This window comes from Pristiophorus japonicus, chromosome 12, assembly GCF_044704955.1.
Source record: "Pristiophorus japonicus isolate sPriJap1 chromosome 12, sPriJap1.hap1, whole genome shotgun sequence".
In the NCBI taxonomy this organism is placed as follows: Eukaryota; Metazoa; Chordata; class Chondrichthyes; family Pristiophoridae; genus Pristiophorus; species Pristiophorus japonicus.
In genome coordinates this window covers 169,710,461-169,734,504 of record NC_091988.1, presented here as the reverse complement: position 1 = coordinate 169,734,504, position 24,044 = coordinate 169,710,461, and the positions used below count along the sequence as shown (strand labels likewise).

The 24,044-nt window shown below is 45.7% G+C and overlaps 1 protein-coding gene across 1 annotated transcript in view; it reads right to left on the bottom strand.

The window, feature by feature from the left end:
• Positions 1-24,044, bottom strand: part of samd10b (sterile alpha motif domain containing 10b) — a 107,893-nt gene that overhangs the window by 4,962 nt on the left and 78,887 nt on the right. The window contains exon 5 of the mRNA XM_070894885.1: positions 11,349-11,357. Coding sequence (XP_070750986.1) covers positions 11,349-11,357 — 9 coding nt within the window. The remainder of the gene's footprint in view (positions 1-11,348; positions 11,358-24,044) is intronic.

Here is a 24,044-nt window from a genome sequence, read left to right as displayed (position 1 = left end):
CATCATGTTCTTCCTCTGCTTCTTCTATGGGGTTGCTGAACCTCCTTTTTGTTTGATCCACGTGTTTGCGGCAGATTTGTCCATTGGTGAGTTTAACTACCAGAATCCTATTCCCCTCTTTGGCAATCACAGTGCCTGAGAGCCATTTAGGCCCTGCAGCGTAGTTGAGGACAAAGACAGGGTCATTGACATCAATACATCGTGCCCTCGCATTCCCGTCATGGTAGTCACATTGTGACTGGCGCCTGCTCTCAACAATTTCTTTCATGGTGGGGTGTATAAGGGATAACCTGGTTTTGAGTGTCCTTTTCATTAGCAGCTCTGCGGGTGGGACCCCTGTGAGCGAGTGTGGTTGGGATCTATTGGCCAACAGGAGGCATGATAAGCGGCTTTGTAGGGAACCCCCTGAGATTCTGAGCATCCCCTGTTTGATTATCTGCACTGCTCGTTCCGCCTGGCCGTTTGAGGCCGGCTTGAACAGTGCCGTTCTAACATGGTTGATACCATTTTCAGCCATGAAGTCCTGGAATTCAATGCTTGTAAAGCACGGGCCATTGTCGCTGACCAAGACATCCGGTAGACCATGGGCGGCGAACATTGCCCGTAGACTTTCTACCGTGGCAGAGGATGTGCTTGAATTGAGAATGTGACACTCGATCCATTTGGAGTAGGCATCTACTACAACCAAAACCATTTTTCCCATCAAGGACCTGCGTAGTCCATATGGATGCGTGACCATGGCTTGGAGGGCCAGGACCAGGGGCTAAGGGGTGCTTTGCTGGGTGCATTGCCCAGCTGGGCACACGTGTTGCACCTGCGAACACAAAGTTCCAGGTCTGCATCTATCCCTGGCCACCAAACGTGTGACCTGGCAATTGCCTTCATCATGACAATGCTCGGTTGCTCATTGTGGAGTTCTCTGATGAACACCTCTCTGCCGATCTGGGGCATGACTACTCGGTTTACCCAAAGTAGGCAATCGGCCTGAATCGAGAGTTCATCCTTGCATCTGTGAAATGGTTTGAATTCCTCAGGGCATGCCCCAGACTCTATTTGTCCAGACTTTAATCTGACGCGCTGTCACGGGTGAGCAGTCGCTTTCGAAAGCTTCAACAGCCATGACTATCTCAGTAGCATGCTCGGTTGCCCCCTCGGTGGTGGCTTGTGGGAGCCTGCTGAGTGCATCGGCGCAGTTTTCCCTGTCCGGTCTGTGCCGAATTGTATAGTCATAGACGGCTAACGTGAATGCCCATCTCTGTATGTGGGCCGATGCATTTGCATTATGGCCTTGTTGTCGGCCAAAAGGGACGTTAGGGGTTTGTGATCTGTCTCCAGCTCAAATTTCCTGCCAAGCGTACTGGTGCATTTTTTTTACAGCATATACACATGCAAGCGCTTCATTTTCTACCATCCCGTAGCCCCATTCTGCCTGGGTCAGACTTCTGGAGGCATAAGCTACCGGCTGTAACTGACCCTTGGCATTAACATGCTGCAACACACACCCGACCCCATTGGACGACGCATCGCACGTTAAAACGAGTTTCATACATGGGTCATATAGCGTTAATAGATTGTTGGAGCATTACAAATTTCGTGCTCTATCAAAAGCCCTTTCCTGGCTGTCCCCCCAGACTCATTCACGACCTTTGCGTAGGAGCACATGTAGCGGCTCTAACAGCATGCTCAATTTGGGAAGAAAGTTACCAAAATAGTTCAGGAGCCCCAGGAACAAACGCAGCTCCATTGCGTTATGGGGTCTGGGTGCTCTCTGGATCGCTTCTGTTTTGGACGCGGTAGGTCTGATCCCGTCTGCTGCTACCCTCATCCCCAGGAATTCTACCTCTGGAGCTAGGAAGACGCACTTCGCCTTTTTCAGTCGCAGACCTACCCTGTCCAGTCTGCGTAGCACATCCTCCAGGTTGCGGAGGTGTTCTTCAGTATCACAACCCGTGATGAGGATGTCGTCTTCAAAAACCACTGTCCTTGGAATCGACTTGAGGAGGCTTTCCATATTTCGTTGAAAGATCGCGGCGGCCGAACGAATCCCAAACGAACATCTGTTGTACTCAAACAACCCTTTGTGTGTCGTGATGGTGGTCAGCTTCTTCGACTCACTTGCCAGCTCCTGGGTCATGTAAGCTGAGGTGAGGTCCAATTTTGAAAAATGTTTGCCACCGGATAGCATCGCAAAGAGGTCCTCCACTCTCAGTAGCGGGTACTGGTCTTGGAGACACCCGATTGATGGTGGCCTTGTAATCACCACATATCCTGACCGACCCATCCGCCTTGAGCACTGGCACAATCGGGCTCGCCCAGTCACTGAATTTGACTGGCGAGATGATGCCTTCCCTCAGCAGGCAGTCCAATTCGCCTTCTATCTTTTCCCGCATCACGTGTGGCACCGCTCTGGCCTTGTGGTGTACTGGCCTGGTGTCCGGGTTTATGTGAATCACTACCTTGGTCCCCATGAAAGTGCCAATGCCGGGTTGAAATGGTGAGTCAAATTTGTCCAGGAACCTGTGAGCATGATATTCGCTCCACAGAAGAAATTGCATTGACATCGCCCCATTTCCAGTTCATGACAGCAAGCCAACTCCTCCCCAGCAATGCGGGACCATCCCCCAGGACAATCCAGAGTGGCAACCTATTCTCCGAATCTTTGTGGGTCACCACTACTGTGGTGCTGCCTAACACCGGAATGATCTCTTTTGTATATGTCCGTAGCTGTGCGTCAATCGGCAATAATTTTGGCCTCCTGGCCTTGGACGCCCACAACTTGTCGAGCTGTTTGATACTCATCAGGGACTGGCTGGACCCCGTGTCTAGCTCCATTGATACTGGGATGCCATTGAGGAGCACTTTCATCATTATCGGTGGCGTCCTGGTGTATGAACTGTATTATGTGCTCCACATGAACTCACTGAACTTCAGCTTCCAGCGATTTCCCCCAATGTCCATATGGCCTCGTAGGGCTTACATCGTCCCCGTCCTCCTTGTACATCAACCTGGCTGCAGGCTTCCTGCACATACGCGCCAAGTGACCACTGACGTTGCAGTTTCTGCAGGTATATTGCTGATACCTGCAAACTCTGGCTGTGTGTTTGCCTCCACACCTCCAATATGAGCCATTGTTGGAAACAAAAGGTCCATTACCAGTCGATCGTCTCTGACTGTCTCTGTAACTGTCCTTAAGCGCAGGTGTTGATGGCCCCATTACTTGCAATGGCATGAATCGCCGTTCAGCTAGCCATTGTCTCTGTTGAATTCCCCCTTTGGGTTCGACTACATGCTTGGGCATGTCCGCTTGCCTCTGTCTGCCTGGAGAACTGTGTGCTGCATTAACAATGTTGATTCCCTGTCCATTTGCTGCATTTAAACCAAGATTTTTGTCAAACATCATTCTGGTCTCTTCCTCCCCTGAGATAAATGTCTGGGCCATCAAAGCCTCCGTTTCCAGGGTAAAGTCTTTGGTCTCAATCAGTTTCCTGAAAGCCCCAGCGTGCCTGATGCCCTCAATAAAAAGTCTCGCAGCATCTCCGCTCTGCATGCATCTGGGAACTTACATAGGCTTGCCAGTTGCCGGAAGTCTGCCATGAAGTCTGGAACGCTTTGTCCTTCTCGCCGCCGGTGCATGTAAAACTGGTGTCTCGCCATGTGCATGCTGCTCGCCGGTTTAAAGTGTTCCCCGATCAACTTACTGAGCTCTTCAAAAGACTTGTCCGCCGGCTTCTCTGGCGCTAGAAGGTCCTTCATCAGGGAGTACATCCTGGATCCACAAACCATCAGGAGATGAGCCCTGCGTTTTTCGGCCGAATCCTGTCCCAGCCATTCCTTAGTGACGAAACTTTGCTGTAGTCTCTCAATAAAATCGTCCCAATCATCACGAACACAATACCTCTTGTCTGTTCTGCTAGTGGCCATGCTCGCATGGTTTAAATCCCAGTTGCTCGTCGCCAATGATATGACCTTACTATACAGTATAAATGCACACGAGGCCCATACTTGAGAGAAGGTCACTCTGCGACCAGTAACCTTTATTAGCCAGCACTGAAGTGATGAAGGTGGGTGGAGCTTCCCCTTTTACACCTGAAAGTCCAAGTTAGGAGTGTCTCCCACAAGTTCACCACCTAGTGGTCAATGTTCTCACAGTGTACAACTTAGGTCAGTTTATACATGGGTTACAATGACGGTTAAATACATGACAGCTTTATACTAAAACAATGGCTGAATTTTCTCAAGGGCAGGTGGTTGGGAGCGAGGGGGCCTCCGAGGCTGATTTCGCGCAGGCACCGCCGAGTTTAACGGCAGGGCCTGATTTGCATGTGAGGCCTCTTATCACTGCCCACAGCCAGCCAGATTGAGAGGGATCACGAGTTCGGTATGGTCAGGGATCGCGGGGTCAACATGGTGGGGGATCGTGGTGGGGGATCATGGGGGCGACATGGTGGGGGATCGTGGGTGGGGGAGAGATCGCGGATTCGGCATGGTTGGGGATTGGGGATCGACATGGGCTAGGTCAGGGATCAGGAGAGTGGGATTGGGGATCACAGGGGGTTCAGTGGGGTGGGGGGGAGGGGAGAAAGCGGATCGGGGCCGGCCACCGGAGTATTGTGACCGGCCTCACCACCATCACTGGGGTGGTTATGGGGTGGGCCTCATGGTGGGGATCGAAAGCCTTGGGGGGGAGGCGGGGCGATGGGGTGTTGGGGGGGCGGTGGGAAGCCTGGGAAGATGATCAGAGGCCTCATGGTGGGGTCTGCAGCTTCCAGCTTCAATAGTTAAATTAAGGTACAGCGCGTGGGAGCAAGTTGGTCACCCGCACCCCCGCCCCTCCCCCCGCCCCTGTGGGCGGATTGGAAGCGAGATCAGGTTGGGAATCCCATTTTTAACAATTTAACTGCCCCCAAGCTCTAAACCAACCCATTTTTTTAGGGGAAAATTCCAGTCAATTGATTTCCATTTCTTGATATATACCAGTTGTGGTGACCCCTCAAAGGACTCAGTTGCAAATTCTGGTTTCTATGTCCGTGGTGTCTAGAATGGTAACTTCACCAGCTGCAATGATTTACTCAAAATATGTGGAGTAAGTTTTCGTCTTTACTGCTTGGGTGGCACCAAGGAACCCTAGTAAAACTGAGGTCAATGGGAATTGGGGGAAAACTCTCCACTGGCTGGAGTCATACTTAGCATAAAGGAAGATGGTTATGGTGGTTGAAGGTCAATCATCGCAGTCCCAGGACATCACTGCAGGAGTTCCTCAGGGCAATGTACTAGGCCCAACCATCTTCAGCCATTCGCAACTCCTCAGATAATGGAGCAATCCATGCCCACATGCAGCTAGACCTGGATGACATTCAAGCTTGGGCTGATAAGTGGCAAGTAACATTCATGCCATACAATGACTTTCTCCAACAAGTGAGACTCTAACATTCAGTGGCATTACCATCGCCGAATCCCCCACCATCAACATCCTGGGGAATCACCATTGACCAGAAACTTAATTGGACCAGCCACATAAAAACTGTGGCAACAAGAGCAGGTCAGAGGCTGGGTATTCTGTGGCAGGTATGTCACCTCCTGACTCCCCAAAGCCTTTCCACCATCTACAAGGCACAAGTCAGGAGTGTGATGTGTGATATATTCACAGAGCACATCACACACAGCTCCTAACATGGCAGGCAGCTCTCTCGGAAGCCTCCGGAATCTGCCTGGTTCTGTTTATTATTAAATCTGCACTTGCAGTACGCAATACGTCCACATCCACAGTGTGGAGCTACAAACATTACAAGCTTACAGATATTACACTTCTCCCTCCTTAATGAAAAAGTTATTATAACAAACACCATACATAACTTTCATATTTATACATAACATAGGATGTGGACTTATTTTTTTTCCATATTTACAAATTTAACTTTACCGCTAGTTTTCTGTTTCGAAGAGGATACTTTCGCTCTCGAACAGAACCTTCCAAGCATGGTGTTGAATCTAAACTCATTCGAGGTTCATCCTGAGGAACGTTTCCCTCCACGGAATTTCCTTGATTTTCATTTGAACTCACTCTAACTTCAGGCTCTTTGTTTTCCTGATTCGGACTCAGACTTTCATTCGGATTCTTTCCTGGATTTGTTTCCAGTACATTAGATTTAGGATTTGCTACTGGTGTATCAAAACTATCTGATGAGTCAGAAATAATTGAATCATTCCCACCTTCAACTCCTTCCATGTCTGTAGGTAAAATATGGTCAATATGAACAAACCTAACCTGTCCATTATCAAACATCTTTACCAAATATGTGCAAGGACCACATATCTTCACCACTTTAACCATTTATGGTGATGGTTCTTCACTCTCACCTTCTGGTTTAATTTCACACTTCTCTCTTTTACTCTACCTCTATCATGATTCTCTTTCTGTCTTAATTGTGTCTCTTCTACGGACTGTGCCAAATTTGGTTTTAACAATGAGAATCTGGTTCGTGGCTGTCATTGAGAAACAACTCTGCTGGTGTTCTATCAGTAGTTGTATGAGGAGTATTTCGAAATGTAATAAAAAAATTAGCCAATTTGTGATCCAATGACAACTGTCGTTTCCTTGGATTTAGATCTAACATTTGTTTTATGAGGGCACGTTTTACAATTTGTACAGTGCGCTCTGCTGCACCATTCAAAGCAGGATAGTATGATGCAACCTTGGTATGTTTCACACCATTTTTGCTCGTGAATTGTGCAAATTCTTCTGAATGAAATTGTGGTCCATTATCTGAAACAATCTCTTCAGGGAGGCCAAATGAAGAAAATAATTTTTGTAAAATGTGCAATGTTTTACTTGTTATTTTCCACATTGGAAACACCTCAACCCACTTCGAATAGCTATCAATCACAATGAACAATTGTTGCCCTTCTAACTCAGCAAAATCAATATGTAGCCTTTGCCATATCCTGGGAGGCCATTTCCATGGCTGTAATGGTACTGGTGGTGGTTGTTTGCTTACCGATTGACATGTCGTACACTGACTCACAATGTACTCTATATCTTTATCAAGACTTGGCCACCATAAATAACTGCGTGCAAAACTCTTGGTCAAGCATATCCCCAGGTGCTGGTCATGGAGGTCTCCTAATAATTTGGACCTGAATTTATTTGGTATAACCACTCTTGCATCCCATATGATACAATCTTTATCGACTGAGAATTCATTCCTACGAATGAAGAATGGATGTGTATCTTTGTCTGTTACCTGGTTTGGCCATCCATTTGCAATATACTCATACACCTTTGACATCACTGGGTCACGTTTGGTTGCTCTACCAATCTCTTCAGCTGTGACTGGCAGTTCATCAATGTATGAAAAATAAAACACTTCTTCCCTATCGGGTGTAACTTGTAATGGGGAAAGCAATCTAGACATTGCATCAGCATTACTGTGATCAGCTGATCGTCTGTATTCAATATCATATGTATATGCTGACAAAATCAAAGCCCATCTCTGCATTCGGGCTGCAGTTAATGTTGAAACTGGGGACTTTGGATGGAGGATTGCTGTTAGGGGTTTATGGTCCATAACGATGGTAAACTTATGACCATACAAGTATTTGTGAAACTTCTTGACCCCAAAAATTAATGCCAAAGCTTCCCTTTTAATTTGTGCATAATTACTCTCACTGGCACTGAGAGTCCGTGAAGCAAAAGCAATTGGTCTCTCCTCCCCACTACGTGATACATGAGAGATCACTGCCCCAACTCCATATGGAGAGGCATCACATGCTAGCTTAATCTCCTTAGATATGTCATAGTGAACTAACATGGTACTCTCTACCAATTTGGATGCTGTATCACATTCTTTTGACCACTTCCAATGGACCTGTTTTTTCAAAAGTTCATTCAGTGGAAGTAATACTGTAGCCAAATTTGGTAGGAACTTCCCATAATAGTTCAAAAGACCCAAGAATGAATGAAGTTCAGTGACTTCCTGGGAGTGGTGTATTTCTAATTGCATCCAATTTTTCCATGGTTGGATGTAAACCATCTTTGTCTACTCTGTACCCTAAGTACTCCACTGAGTTTTTAAATAACTCACACTTACGAGCAGACACTCGTACTCTGTGCTTCTCTAGCCATTTGAGGACTTCATTCAATATGTTATTCTGAATTTGCCTATTTGGTGCTGAAATTAGTATGTCATCCAAATAAAATACTACCCCCTCAATACCTTGCAAAATCTGGTTCATCACCCCTTGGAATATGGCAGGGGCGGAAGACACTCCAAACGGTAGCCTATTAAATTGATATAGGCCTAGATGAGTATTTACAGTCAAACATGGCTTGGACTCCTCATCTAGTTCAAGCTGTAAGTAGGCATTCGTAAGATCCAGTTTTGAGAAGATCTGACCACCTGTCAGTGTTGTGAACAAATCTTCTATATTTGGCAATGTATTGGGGACATTACCCTCTAGAACCTGGTTTACAGTTACTTTATAATCACCATACAATCTTACCTTACCATCGGACTTAGGTACAACAACAATGGGTGTAGCCCAATTACATCGATCTATCTTACAAATAATGTTCTCAGTCTCTATTCTTTTGAGCTCTTGCTCAACTTTCTCCTTGAGTGCATATGGTACGGAACGTGGCTTGTAGTAAACCGATCTAGCGTTCTTCTGTACCCTGACACTCGCCTTGAAGCCTTGGGTCGGGCTGCCCGATTCGCAGAACACCTTCAAATACTTCTTGATAACCTCATCCGTTGATGAAAATCTCGCTTCCATACAGAAAATCTTACTCCAATCCAGCTTCAGTGAGCTCAACCAATTTCCTCCTAGTAAGGCAGACTTATCTCCTTTCACTACTATTAGAGGCAAGTTCTGAAATTGATCTTTATGTTTTACCGGTATGGTGATATGACCTACCACAGGAATTTTCTCTCCTGAGTAGCCTCGCAGCTCTATCTTGGATTTCTCCAGTTGAACATCACGCAATTTGTCTCGGTACTACACTCACGGATGCACCCATGTCAATTTCCATTGGTATCTTGAATCCCGCAACATCTATGTGGATTTTGATGCTTTCCGAATCGCTGTCCATCAACCTCGTGCTCCTGATGACGTGTAACTCTCAACATCTCCTCGTCCTGTTGTTGTTCTTCCATGCTATGTAGTCTCTTTGGATTTTTACTCATAGCTTTGAATGCTGGACTCATAGCTTTTAAAGCTAGTTTACCCTTCAGTCGGCATGCCTTCGCAAGATGCCCAGTCTTTGCAGAAGAAACACTCTGCCTTCACGTATGGACAACTTTGAGCAATGTGTTGTCCCAGGCACCTATAGCACAACTTCGACGCTCTGTTAGAATTTCCAGTTTCTGAGACTTTGGGCCCCCACCATCTTTTACTTTGAACCTGCAGGTGACTTACCTCGGTTGACTGATGACCGTAATCATTATTTAATTCTCTGGAATATTGTTTGGCCATGCCCATCGACCTCGCTGTCTGACAAGCAATCTCAAAAGTCAAGTCATCCGTCGTCAATAACTTCCTTCTGATCATCCCACAAACAAAACGATCCCGTAATGCTCAGTTTTGAAAGTTTCCAAAATTACAGTGCATCGATAGCTTTTTTAATGCTACGATGTAATCACTGATACTTTCTTCAGCCTTTTGATTCCGAAACCCAAAACGATAACTTTCAGCAATTTCTAACGGTTTGGGTTTATAGTGCTGCTCCAGCTTCATTAAAATCTCTTTAAACGCTGTGTCCTTTGGCTCGTCAGGCACAAGCAGATTTACAAGGGTTTTGTACAATGTCGGACCCGCCTCCGATAAGAAGATTGCTTTCTTACATTCCAACACAGCCCGGTTCTGGACTGCATTGACTGGAACTTCGATTATGTTATTTGCAGCGAAACACATTTCTAGCCGATCCACATACGCTTTAAAACGTTCCCGGTCGTGTCTATATCCCCCCAAATATCCGATTACACCTGCCATTTTAATCTCTAGCTGTTCACACCGTGTGCTGTATTTTACCTCGGATTTTGTATCTTTTTTCCAAAGTCTCTCTGTCGGCTGGCTGAATCCTCCCCCAACAAAATTTAAGCTTTAAATCATCCGAAAAATCCCATCTCGCTGCCAAATGTGATATATTCACAAAGCACAGCACACACAGCTCCTAACATGGCAGGCAGCTCTCTCGAAAGCCTCCAGAATCTGCCTGGTCATGTTTATTATTAAATCTGCAGTTGCAGTTAACAATACGCCCACATCCACAGTGTGGAGCTACAAACATTACAAGCTTACAGACATTACATGATGGAATACTCTTTCAACACCATCCAGGACAAAGCAGCCCACTTGATTGGGACCCCATCCACCACCTTAACCATTCACTCCCTCCATCATCATGTACCGTGGTTGCAGTGTGTACCATCTGCAAAATGCACTGCAGTAACTTACCAAGGCGTTTTCATCAGCACTTCCCAAAAGCACAACCTCTACCTCCTAGAAGGACAAAGGCAGCAGATGAATGGGAACACTTCCATGTTCCCCTCCAAGTCACACACCATCCTGACTTGGAAGTATATCACCGTTCCTTCCTCATCACTGTGTCAAAATCCTGGAACTCCCTTCCTAACAGCCTTGTCGGAGTACCTTCAACACATGGACTGCAGCGGTTCAAGAAGGTGGCTCACCACCATCTTCTCAAGAGCAATTAGGGATGGGCAACAAACGCTGGCCTTGCCAGCGACGCCCACATCCCAGGAACGAATAATTAAAAAAATAGACATAACAATTGAAGGCAGTGGTGATCTTACTAACTAATGCCCATGGAAAATTTATGTTACACCTTAGCTGCGGGTATCTGTGTTACAGATGGAATATCTCCATAGCTGGCTATGTGCCAACTTGGAGTAAGCTGAAACAGTTGTCTTTGATCACTAGCACGTCGGTATGCCAAGATTGGCAGATATGGCCTGCGGCCTGATGATTCGCTTCAGAAATAAAATATTTTGAGGCATTTCTAAAATAAATGGCCCTCCAAAATTTCTCAGTAAAATATTAAACATTTCCAAAATATGGAGAAAATGCCTACTGAAAAAAAGGTACTGTAAGTGTAGCAAACAACTTTTGCATTAAATCTGGGCTTTAAATAAGGCTAAAGCATGAGATGGGTACAAACGCTCTCAAACATAATATGCGATGTCATGCTATTCAGGTGATGCACAGAATTACGGCCCAGTAGGCAATGGGCACAGGGCCTGCTCTACCAATTCCAGATTGCCCTGCACCCCATGGCACAATTGCTTTCATGGTGCACAGCACTGCAGTATCTAATTACTAATTGAAAGTACCTTCAGATTCTGAAAAATGAAGACAAATATTTGAACATAAACATGTGCAATCTTGCTCCCTCAAATGAAAACAGTGAGTAGCTAAGATTAGGATGTTTTCAAGTTTGGTGCTTCGTGTGTGTTGAGTTCGCTGAACTCAGAGCAGCGCTGTGTCACTACAATTGATCTCAGTGCCCATTGGCTAAATTGGGGAAAATGATCCTGATCACCATTTATTAAATTCTGCTTCAGTGGAAATGAGGTAAGGGTAGGATCAGGCTCAGATGTAGATTATTGTTGCAACTTTTATTTTTCATATAAAATAAAATACCTGTACCTCCTTATGTTTACAAATTAGGAGTGAAATCAAAAAGCACCTTTTTACACAAATGATGGTGGAAATCTCTCCGCCAAAGGGTTGTGGATGCTGGGTCAATTTACATTTTCAAGACTGAGATTGATAGATTTTTGTTCGGTAAGAGTATCAGGGATATGGAGTAAAGGCACATCAATGAGGTTGAGTTACAGATCAGCCATAACCTAACTGAATGGCTGAGCAGGCTTGAGGGGCTGAAGAGCCTTTTCCTGTGCCTGTGTTCTGATGTAGTCTTTTCCTTCTGGTTTCTCCTGACCTAGAGTTTGAGATTTACAAGTAGCTCCCAATCTACAAAGTTTCTTCAGCAACAGTAATTAGCTTCTATTTAATCATAGCATAAAGTGGAATGTGCATTACATGGTACATGGTCTGTTATAAAACAGCCAATCTTCAAACACACCATGAAGAATACCTTGGGGAATCTTTTACTAGGTTTAAAATTCTGAACCAGTGTTATTGACAACTCCAAAAAAAAATCAAAGAAGACACTACTTATTTCAACCCGTCTTAACTCTTCAGATGGTGCTATTAAGTTTCAAGTCCCAGGGATATTATGTAAAAGCAAAGCATAGCCTTCTGAGAGCTTTCAGTTTTGGCCATGATTTATAGAATAAATCAGTGCAACAGTCACCTTAGAAGGTGCAATGACTGAACTTTGATGTGTGTTGTGCAGTTTGCTGTAGCATATAATTTTGTGGAGCTCTCTATCATTACTCACAACCTGTCAGTTCAGTATGCTGAAAATCTGATCAGGTTATTTATTTTTATTTAGCTAGTTTTGATATCTGGTTAAAATAAAGCACTGGTAATAAAAAAAGAAACGTGTTTAAATTTACAAATCTAGGATTTACCGTTGGTGTTCGTAGCTAAACTGTTAATTATTTCTAAATAACCAGATTAACACCTTTTTGTTTGGCTGTACTGAATGCGATTCCAGTCATTAAAAAAAGTAATTGAAATACTTTGCTAACTCTAAAAATTATAGGCATAGTGGAGCTGTTAATATTTTTATATTTTAAGTACTTTTAAATTAGCTTATATGTCGTATATAAGCCATTCAGAGTCTTGAGCCTGTTTCGCCATTCAATGAGATCACGGATGTATCTCAATTCCATCCACCCATATCCTTTTATATCCTTGTCTCGCAAAAATCTATTGATTTCAGATTTAAAATTATTAATTGAATTAGCATCTACTGCTTTTTGTGGCAGAGTTCCACACGTCTACCATCCTTTGCATGAAGAAATGTTTCCTAACTTCTCTCCTGAATGGCCTGGCTCTGATTTTAAGGTTATGACCCCTTGTCCTAAACTCCCCCACCAGTGTAATGGTTTCTCTCTATCTACCCTATCAGTTCCTTTCAAAATCCTAAAAACCTCACCGTCTATATTCCAGGGAATATAAGCCCAGTTTATGTAAACTCTCCTCATAATCTAACTCTTGGAACGCTAGTAACATTCTGGTGTATCTGCACTGCACTCCTTCCGAGGCCAATATATCCTTTTTAAAATCGGGTGCCGAGAACTGCACACAGTACTCCAGATGTGGTCTAACCAGGGCTCTGTATAGCTGGAGCAAGATGTCCATCCTTTCTAGCCTCTAGTTACAAAGGCTAACATTCCATTAGCCTTTTTGATTAATTGTAAATCATACACTGATTCCAGTAAAAACATATAGACTACTTTACTGCTAATTAGTGCACCAACAATAATTATATATCCTGGGTTCAGTGCCGACTGGGATACAGAGAGGCAACTGGATGCTGCTGAAGCTTTGCACCTTCCAAGATGGAATTACTCTTTGATGAGGCATGGTACGTGTCCATGCTATGGTGCAAGGATTATATAGTGAGTTGTGAAGCTTACTATGCCACTTATGAAGAACTTTGATACTTGGTGTCTCTATAGTGAGGGCTGAAGCTTTCTTTGTTATTTGTTTAATGACCAACTGTAATATATTTGCTTCATGGGTTCTTCGCTTGAGAATTCATAGCAACACATTATTTAACACATTATTAACAAAGGTTTAACAATCATACTACACTTTATCAGTTCATACACTAGGCTCAGAACTGCATACCTCATCATGGATGACTGGGGTTTTATTGAGTCTTGTGAACATCACATGACTGGCTAAGCCACTCACAATGCAACAACTCTACAACAATTTTAAAGTTGCATCTGTAAATCAAATAATCAAGTGCTCCCTGTTTAAGGGGGGGGGGGCGGCGGGGGCACTAAAACCGACACAATTAAACAAATTAAACTTCGGACAGTCAACTGGTTCAAATTAAAATTTGGTTGCCGGGGTTGATGATGCACTCCAGTCCCTCCGGCGCCCACCTCTCGTGGAAGGCCGCAAGTGTACCGGTGAACAAAGAGGCAGGCAATCAGGCTGAACGACCCCCTTGACTGCCTGGACCAGTTGATGGCAACAACTCTACAACTATTTTGTTGCAAACTTTAAACAAGTACCCCCTGATTAAAGGTGGGGGAGCACGAAAGCCAAGAGATGCAATTATAAGAACTGCTTACAACCAAAGTTATCAGAGGATCAATTTATCCTCAAATAGAAAGTAAGAGGTGGGATGGCTAGGAATTGAATCCAGGTCAACTGCTTGGAAGTCAACCATGCTTACCATTGCACCACCATGTGAGCATTTTCACAAGTGCATACATTACATCAACTAATGACAATGCTTCTTGGGGAGCAAAGAGAGGAGGGAAGTAAGCAAGGTCTTTTTGAGATTCAAGCAACTCCAAGTTGACAAATCTAGTGATGATAGTTCTGAACCAAGTCAATCCTTCACAGCAAAGTCTATAATCTGATATCAGAACCAGGAAGGTCCATAGTGCCCCAGGGCACTGTTGATGATTGACCAGCTAGCATGGATCATGAATGGAGGAGTGCATGCGTCAATGGAATTTTCCCCATTTGGTTCCAAGATAACACTGTACAAGAAATGGGAAGCTTATCAGTGTTCTGTATAGATTTATCTGGTTAAACACCCTGTGCATACTTGGGGGTCAGTAAGCCTTGGCTCTTGCCAACCTGCACCGAACATGTCAATTTCAACATCTCACGTTGAATTTCTACAAGGATTTCCCAATCATCCACTGTACCTTCTGCGGAAGATCTGCCGGTATTTCTGCAGATTTTCTGCCAACGTTATGTAGACGACCAGGAGGATCCACTTGGAAATTCTACCCCTTCATGCCCTCATTGCACTTGGTACACCCATATAAGTTTATAAGGTCCACTCAACATAAATGATTCCACAGTCCTGCATAGACTGATCCTATGTCGGGAGCATACAGGATGCAGCGCCTGAATATTTGGCAAAACAGAAATTTAAAAAGCTACTGCTGTTCTTAAAAGAAGACTTGCAATTATTCTTGCCAATAAGAAACCTGCAAAGTAAAAATCAGTTAAAGATGACATTTGATTTCATATCAGATTACATGCTGCAAACTGGTCTTTGTGTAACATCCTGAGATTGAACTGTGGCAAGGCTACGTCTGTGTCTTGTGATTACATGCTCATGGTACAGAGCCTGCCATTGATTGGAGGCGGGAAATGATTTCTCAAGATATCCCCCAAGCAGACAAGGCTCTGTAACAGAGCTGCATTCATAAAACATACTCTGCAGTTACAAACCTGCTGAATTAATTTTGTGGTTGTTTCTCATGATTTCAGTTGTCCATTTTCCTCATATGTGAGATTATCCTTCAACAATCAGAAAGAATACGCAGTTCAAAGCTTTTTTTTCGGAGAACCTAGTGTAACAAGCTGATGCAGGCACAGGACTTAGTGGTCAATTAGACATGCAGACTAATCTTAAAACAAGTGAGGTTTATTGACCCATGTTGTGCCTTCATTTACAGCAGTGGATAAGTCAGCAAAAAGTACTACTTTCCAGCCGTCCTGTCAGTCCCTTCCTCTCCACAACTAAAGCATTTCCCTGCCTTCTATATTCTCGAGAAGAATGAGAGGTGATCTCATTGAAGCATACAACATTCCTACAGGGCTAGCCAGGCTAGAAAAGCGGAGTTGAGGTAGAAGATCAGCCATGATCTTATTGAATGGTGGAGCAAGCTCCAGGGGTCGAAAGGCCTACTCCTGCTCCTAATGCTTATGTTCTTATAAATGTACGGCATTTCTGCAGATTTTCTGCCAACGTTATGCAGACGATTAGGGGTATTCATTTTGGACATGCCAGACTGTTGAATCTTTTGTTCTGCCACAAAATATCACTAACTGAAAGCGGAAAGCCTGTAAGTTAAATTTTACAAATGCCTGCTCCTGGCATGGAGCCTCACCCAACAATATGGCACACAGGGAAATCATACACATTCTCCACAAATGCAAGCCATTGTGCCAGAAGCATACTTTCAGGAAATGTACTTTCTGCATAAAACTGAATTATTAATGTCCCCATAATTCAAGTAAGTCTTTTAAAACACATTTACTAAAGCACTGAACAAACTCGAGGGTTGAACATAAGGGTAAGTTCAGCGATCCTGCATTACCCGTAGGGAGCTACGCACTAAGACAGGGTTACAACACCGCAGTGCCACTTCTCTGACTCATGTTCCCTTCAAGCGCTGCTCACTGCTGGGTGTGTAGGATCACTGAACTTACCCAATGGTGTGTTATCAGGTCAATGATAACTGGACCGCAACTCTGAACTGGTCACTCAAGAAGTGCAGAGCCAGGTGCACGATTATGCAGAATGCCACCAATTTGTCTCAACTGAATGAATCAAAATGGAATTTTAAGGTCCAAAAATGTCAATCTGAGGCTTGCTCCAAATTGGGCCTCTGGCTTTATTTTCATAAAACTGGCGAGCTGTGGAAGCCAATTGAGCATCCTGATGAGCTTGTCAGTCAGATTATTCACAACATTCAGCCAGATCGGTGGGGGTGGGAGGTTGAGGCAAAAGGGAGAGATGATGAGCCCAGGTCAACAGTACTGCTCTGGAGCCAGGAGGAGCACCACATCAAGGTAAAAAAAATGTAAACTTTTCTGCCCAACTTCTACTTATTCTACCGTCCCACCCCAGCTTCAAACCCTGCACTACTTTTGCCCAGCCTGCCCAACCTTTAACCCTGGTCTACTTTCCTCTCACTCCATCCTAGCCTCTAACCCTGGTTTTCCTTTCTGCTTCCCTAGCCTTTAACCCTACTCTATCTTCCCACTTATTCCCCAAACTCTAATTCCTTCCTGCTATTCAGCAACTCATCTCTACCCCCCGCCCCCTCCCCCTATTCTACCTTCCTCCTCTGGTATTTTCTCATCTCCAGTGTTTCAGTCCTTCTCCAGTCATGGTTCAATTATCCCCCCATCTCTCAGCCTGAAGACTACACGTGGGGCTAGATTTTACACTTTTGTGCAGATCGGCCAAAAATAGGCGGTATTTCCGGCGTGGGCAGTAAAAATTGGTTTTCAGATCGCCGGCTTGTTGCTCATTCTCAAAGCACCTAGTCTCCATTTTTGAAATTGGGCGTTACCACGAGCGATATGAAATGGGCATGAGCATTAAATCTTTGTGACCTTCTGCCGTAAAGTGTCTTAGTCCTTAGCAACGCTCGATTCCCGCGATTCAGGAGGTCAAGGGTCATCATGACATGCGCAGAAGAGAAGACAGATAGAGAGGGAGCTGAGAGGGAGTGAAAGCGTGTGTGGGTGTGGTGAGGCTGCTTTGGGAGGAAGGAGGAAGGAGGAAGAGTTTTGATCTTTATGTAAATTAGGCAAAAAAATTTACTGTTACCAGCCAGATATTTGCCCGAATTTGGTGCCTATAATGGAGGAGAGGAGGAGGTGACACAGCACGCTGTGGAGTCTGACGTTGGCAAGAGCAGTGAGCTGGGAGAGGAGCACATTGGAGGGCGCAAAAGAGCGAGGAGGTTCTCGGACGAGGCAAATGCCTCCCTCCTGCAAGAGGTCGATTACGCTGGGGTGATTTGACCCAGGGAGGGCATGAGTAGGGCCCAAAGGCCTACCAAAAGATATGGGCCGAGATAGCAGAGGTGGTCTCGTCGGCGACCAATGAGGTGCGTGAGGGCAACCAATGCCGCAAACGATGGAACGACCTTGTCGGATCTGCAAGAGTAAGTATTGCATTTATTTACATGTACTTATGTATTTATATAATTTGATTTGTAAGAGTCTTGAGTGACTATCATCAGATATGAGATCTTTCACTTTTACTGGGAATGTTGTAGTCAAAGCATGCGGTCACGGTGCACGTCTTTAGATAAAAAATGATAATTATCATAATAATCATGATTACATCTGTCGGTTATGTGTTGTATCAGTCTCTGTGACAGTACCTAGCAATGATATCACGCAATGATCTCATGCCATGTCATCCTGTCACCTTTTACAGAAGAAGCTATCGACGATGAGGTCCATGCAGAGGCGAATGGGTGGGGGGCCACCAGTTCCCAGCGACATCACTGAGATAGAGGAGCGGGTGCTCACACTCGTGGGGAAGCACCCCTGGACGGCCATGCAAGCATCTGCAGACTCTGAAGTGATGCGACGTGAGTAAAGTTTACACCATTGCATGATGTAAATTCGATAGGTGCCACACCCACTCATATCCAAACAATCATACATAATAGATGATTTCTAAAATTGCCCTATAAATAATACTGGCTTAATGAAAATCACTGCAATGCACAATGTGTCGATGGTCATGAATTGGATGTCTGTGATGATTTTGATAGCGGTGGTGCTTTTGTCGTGCATCTGCTGTGTGTAGCACTGGAATCACCTTATGACCCTAGCACTCCCTTCTCCTCTAATAACCTAATTTGTGTTTTGCAGCTCAGCCAGCAGCACGGCTCCAGGCAAGACCACAGAGGTCAGAAAGTGGGGGTGCGGGGTCGTACTCGCCGGACGATCCTTCGAGGAACCTGCATCATCACGCTCCAGAAGCCATTCTACCCCAAGGCCATCTAGTGCTCCCCTGGTCATTCCCGCCTCCACTCTGGAGGTACCGGGCCCAAGCACTTCACCACAGCGCCGACCTCGCGGAAGTTTCGTGGATGCGGCAGGTCTGGTCGACGAACGCCACATGAGAGCGGAGAGATAGTACAGTTGTCCAGGAGGACTAGACATTGCTGAGCAGATCCTCGATGCATAGGGGGGCATATCCCGACAGCTGGCCACCATGACTGATTATGTTCCGCGGATAGTGGAGGCCCAGGAGGCGATAGCCAGGAACACTGCTGGCACAGGCCTCCCAGTAGTCCCAGAGCGCGGCACTCCACCCCTAGGTTCCGCACCACCGCTGCGAACGACAGATGAGAGGCAGGACCAAGATCCTGCTTCTGGATCCGAGAATGTTCCCCCCTCAGCACCCCCCGCTCCTGTACCCGTCCAACCACCGCCTCTGCCTTCATCCCCACCAATGAGGCACCGCCTGAGGAGCTCTTCGGCCAGGCGGTGTGGAACGAGGAGGGAAAGGGGTAGAGGTGGGGAGAAGAAGGGGAGGGGGGAAGGAAAGTGAGGTGCATGTGCACAAGTGATGGCTTTGTTATGCACTTTGTTGTAATGTATGGGGGGAGGGGGCCACCATCATGCTTTGCATTTTTATTCTGTGTTGCTGGACATGTTGGCCATTTGATTGATGTCAATGGTGGAAAAAGTGGGGTGTTGGCAGTGGTTGGGTGTTTTTGCCCATAATACTTATGATTTCAGACCAATGGTCAGATAGCTAGACCGTTACACACTGGTGATTCCTTAACATGAAAAGGTTAAATAAAACTTAACTTCACTTTTTAAAAAGAAGGAAGAGAGAAAGCGGGTAATTATAGACCTGTTAGCCTGACATCAGTAGTGGGGAAAATGTTGGAATCAATCATTAATGATGAAATAGCAGCCCATTTGGAAAGCAGTGACAGGATCGGACCGAGTCAGCATGGATTTATGAAAGGGAAATCATGCTTGACGAATCTTCTGGAATTTTTTGAGGATGTAACTAGTAGAGTGGACAAGGGAGAACCAGTGGATGTGGTGTATTTGGACTTTCAAAAGGCTTTTGACAAGGTCCCGCACAAGAGATTGGTGTACAAAATCAAAGCGCATGGTATTGGGGGTAATGTACTGATGTGGATAGAGAGCTGATTGGCAGACAGGAAGCAGAGAGTAGGGATAAACGGGTCCTTTTCAGAATGGCAGGCAGTTACTAGTGGGGTACTGCAGGGCTCAGTGCTGGGACCCCAGCTCTTTACAATATACATTAACGATTTGGATGAAGGAACAGAGTGTAATATCTCCAAGTTTGCGGATGACACTAAACTGGGTGGTGGTGTGAGCTGTGAGGAGGACGCTAAGAGGCTGCAGGGTGACTTGGACAGATTAGGTGAGTGGGCAAATACATGGCAGATGCAGTATAATATAGATAAATGTGAGGTTATCCATTTTGGGGGAAAAAACACGAAGGCAGAATATTATCTGAATGGCGGCAGACTAGAAAAAGGGGAGGTGCAACGAGACCTGGGTGTCATGGTTCATCAGTCACTGAAAGTGGGCACGCAGGTACAGCAGGCGGTAAAGAAAGCAAATGGTATGTTGGCCTTCATAGCTAGGGGATTTGAATATAGTAGCAGGGTGGTCTTACTGCAGTTATACAGGGCCTTAGTGAGGCCTCACCTGGAATATTGTGTTCAGTTTTGGTCTCCTAGTCTGAGGAAGGACGTTCTTGCTATTGAAGGAGTGCAGCGAAGGTTCACCAGACTGATTCCAGGGATGGCTGGGCTGTCATATGAGGAGAGACTGGATCAACTGGGCCTTTATTCACTGGCGTTTAGAAAGATGAGAGGGGATCTCATAGAAACATATAAGATTCTGACGGGACTGGACAGGTTAGATGCGGGAAGAATGTTCTCGATGTTGGGGAAGTCCAGAACCAGGGGACACAGTCTTAGGATAAGGGGTAGGCCATTTAGGACTGAGATGAGGAGAAACTTCTTCACTCAGAGAGTTGTTGACCTGTGGAATTCCCTGCCGCAGAGAGTTGTTGATGCCAGTTCATTGGATATATTCAAGAGGGAGTTAGATATGGCCCTTACGGTTAAGGGGATCAAGGGGTATGGAGAGAAAGCAGGAAAGGGGTACTGAAGGAATGATCAGCCATGATCTTATTGAATGGCGGTGCAGGCTTGAAGGGCTGAATGGCCTACTCCTGCACCTATTTTCTATGTTTCTATGTTTCAATCAACTTAAACTTTAACTGGCACCAAGGTGATGCTCACCATTGATGTCTGAGCTGCACACAGGCAGCAGTCTGTCAGCGTTGCCACTCACAGTAACATTCTTTCAGGCAAATCGTTCAGTTATGAACTCCTGACGTAAGAGTCTTGTAGCTATGTAGCCACCACGAGCCCTTTCCTGCGGTCTGGAGGGTGGCGTGGGCATGGTTGCATAGCCAGCCTGATTGTCTGGCCCCTCATCCAGCATCCAGCATCCAGCCCCTCATCCTCCCCTTCAACTCTCTCCTGAGGTGGACCATCAGTCCCTTTTGGCAATTCTTGTCCCCTCCTGATATCAAGGTTGTGCAGCATGGAGCAGACGACCACGAATTTAACTACTTGCTCAGGGTTGTAGTGTAGCTCCCCGCCTGAGTGCTCCAGGCATCTAAAGCACTGCTTAAGCACAGTTATTGTTTTATAGACCACATTGCATGTGTCTCTGTGGCTCTGGTTGTATCGCTTCTCGGCCTCGGTGTGGTGTCATGCAGGGGTGTCATCAGCCAGGTGACTAGGCCATATCGGTTGTCACCAAGCATCCAGCATTGTCCTTGTGGCTGACTCTTAAACATGTCAGAGACAGCGCTCTCACGCAGGATGTAAGCCTCATCAAAGCTGCCCGGACATTTGGCATTCACTGCCTTATGATCTGGTTGTGGTCGACAACTAGTTGGACCTACAGGGAGGAAAAGCCTTTTCTGTTCCAAAAAAGCTCTGGGTCCTGAGAAGGTGCCCGCATGGCAATGTGAGTGCGCTGTATTGCTCCCTCTAACCTGGGGAACTTAGCAATACGGCAGAATGCTCCAGTCTTGTCAGTCTGAGCCTCCGTGGTCATGGGGAAGCTGATAAAATCCATCCTACATGTGTACAGGGCCTCCGTGACCTGTCTAATGCAGCGTTGTGTGGCATGGTGAGACAGAGGGGAAATCTTGACCGCAGAGGCCCGAAAGGAACCGGACACGTAGAAAGACAGTGCCGCGGTGACCTTGACCTCGACCGACACTGATGTCCTGATGGCAGGCTGCATATGTGGCCTAATGAGCTCATATATTTCATTAATCATCACCTTGTGGAAGCGCAGTCTCTGAAGGCAGATGTGCTCGGACATGTCGAGGTAAGACCTCTTCTCCCTGTAAGTGCGGTGTGTATATGGTCTGGACCTCCTCCTCATTCTGGCACGTCTTAAATTGGGCACATAATGATGTGCCCAATTGAGCCATTTGCACTCTGCAGCATCTGCGTATTAATCGATGCAGGCTGAGAAATGGCTGGCCCCATCTACAGTAAACTCCAATAGTCCAGGGTCTGAAAATATGTCGGTTGAGATGGTCACTTCACCTGAGAAGAACATGAGATGAACTCCAGAGTCAATCCAAACTCCCCCGAAGTTGAAGTTTTGAATGAAGCGACCGGCGATTTTAAAAATGGCGCCCACACCGCTGTGATTCATTCAGAACAGTTCCACTTTTTCTGAGCGGTGTTTTGGGCGAGCGACATTGTGGGCGAGATGTGTGCGAGGTGGTGAAAGTGATGCTGGGTGATCTCCTGGGCGTTCGTTTCTGCAAATGTGATCTTTATGACAAAAAAAAGTGGGCGGTCGGTATTATTGAATCTCGGCATTAATTACGTGTGGAAAGTAATGCTGGGCAATATTATGGGCATTGGTTTCGCCCATTCTGATGATTGCGCCCAAAAAAAGTGGGCGGGCGGTATTATTTTCTCCCGGCGTTACGCACATGGGGAAAGTAACGCTCGGCGATAAGTGTCCGAAAAATGGGTGTCAGTTTCCATTTTGTGGCTAAATAGGCGATATCTGGGCGTTATAGAAACATAGAAAATAGGTGCAGGAGTAGGTCATTCGGCCCTTCGAGCCTGCACCACCATTCAATAAGATCATGGCTGATCATTCCCGCAGTACCCCTTTCCTGCTTTCTCTCCATACCCCTTGATCCCTTTAGCCATAAGGGCCATATCTAACTCCCTCTTGAATATATCCAATGAACTGGCATCAACAACTCTCTGCAGCAGAGAATTCCACAGGTCAACAACTCTCTGAGTGAAGAAGTTTCTCCTCATCTCAGTCCTAAACGGCCTGCCCTTTATCCTAAGACTGTGTCCCCTGGTTCTGGACTTCCCCAACATCGGGAACATTCTTCCCACATCTAGCCTGTCCAGTCCAGTCAGAATCTTATATGTTTCTATGAGATCCCCTCTCATCCTTCTAAACTCCAGTGTATAAAGGCCCAGTTGATCCAGTCTCTCCTCATATGTCAGTCCAGCCATCCCTAGAATCAGTCTGGTGAATCTTCGCTGCACTCCGTCAATAGCAAGAACGTCCTTCCTCAGATTAGGAGACCAAAACTGAACACAATATTCCAGGTGGGACCTCACCAAGGCCCTGTACAACTGCAGCAAAACTTCGCTGCTCCGATACTCAAATCCCCTTGTTATGAAAGCCAACATACCATTTGCCTTCTTCACCGCCTGCTGTACCTGCATGCCAACTTTCAATGACTGATGAACCATGACACCCAGGTCTCGCTGCACCTCCCCTTTTCCTAATCTATCACCATTCAGATAATATTCTGCCTTCGTGTTTTTGCCCCCAAAGTGGATAACCTCACATTTATCCACATTATATTGCATCTGCCATGTATTTTCCCACTCGTCTAACCTGTCCAAGTCACCCTGCAGCCTCTTAGCATCCTCCTCACACCGCCACCCAGTTTAGTGTCATCTGCAAACTTGGAGATATTACACTCAATTCCTTCATCTAAATCATTAATATATATTGTAAAGAGCTGGGGTCCCAGCACTGAGCCCTGCGGCACTCCACGAGTCACTGCCTGCCATTCTGAAAAGGACCCATTAATCCCGAGTCTCTGCTTCCTGTCTGCCAACCAGTTCTCTATCCACGTCAGTACATTACCCCCAATACCATGTGCTTTGATCAATCTCCTGTGTGGGACCTTGTCAAAAGCCTTTTGAAAGTCCAAGTACACCACATCCATTGGTTCTCCCTTGTCCACTCTACTAGTTACATCCTCAAAAAATTCCAGAAGATTTGTCAAGCATGATTTCCCT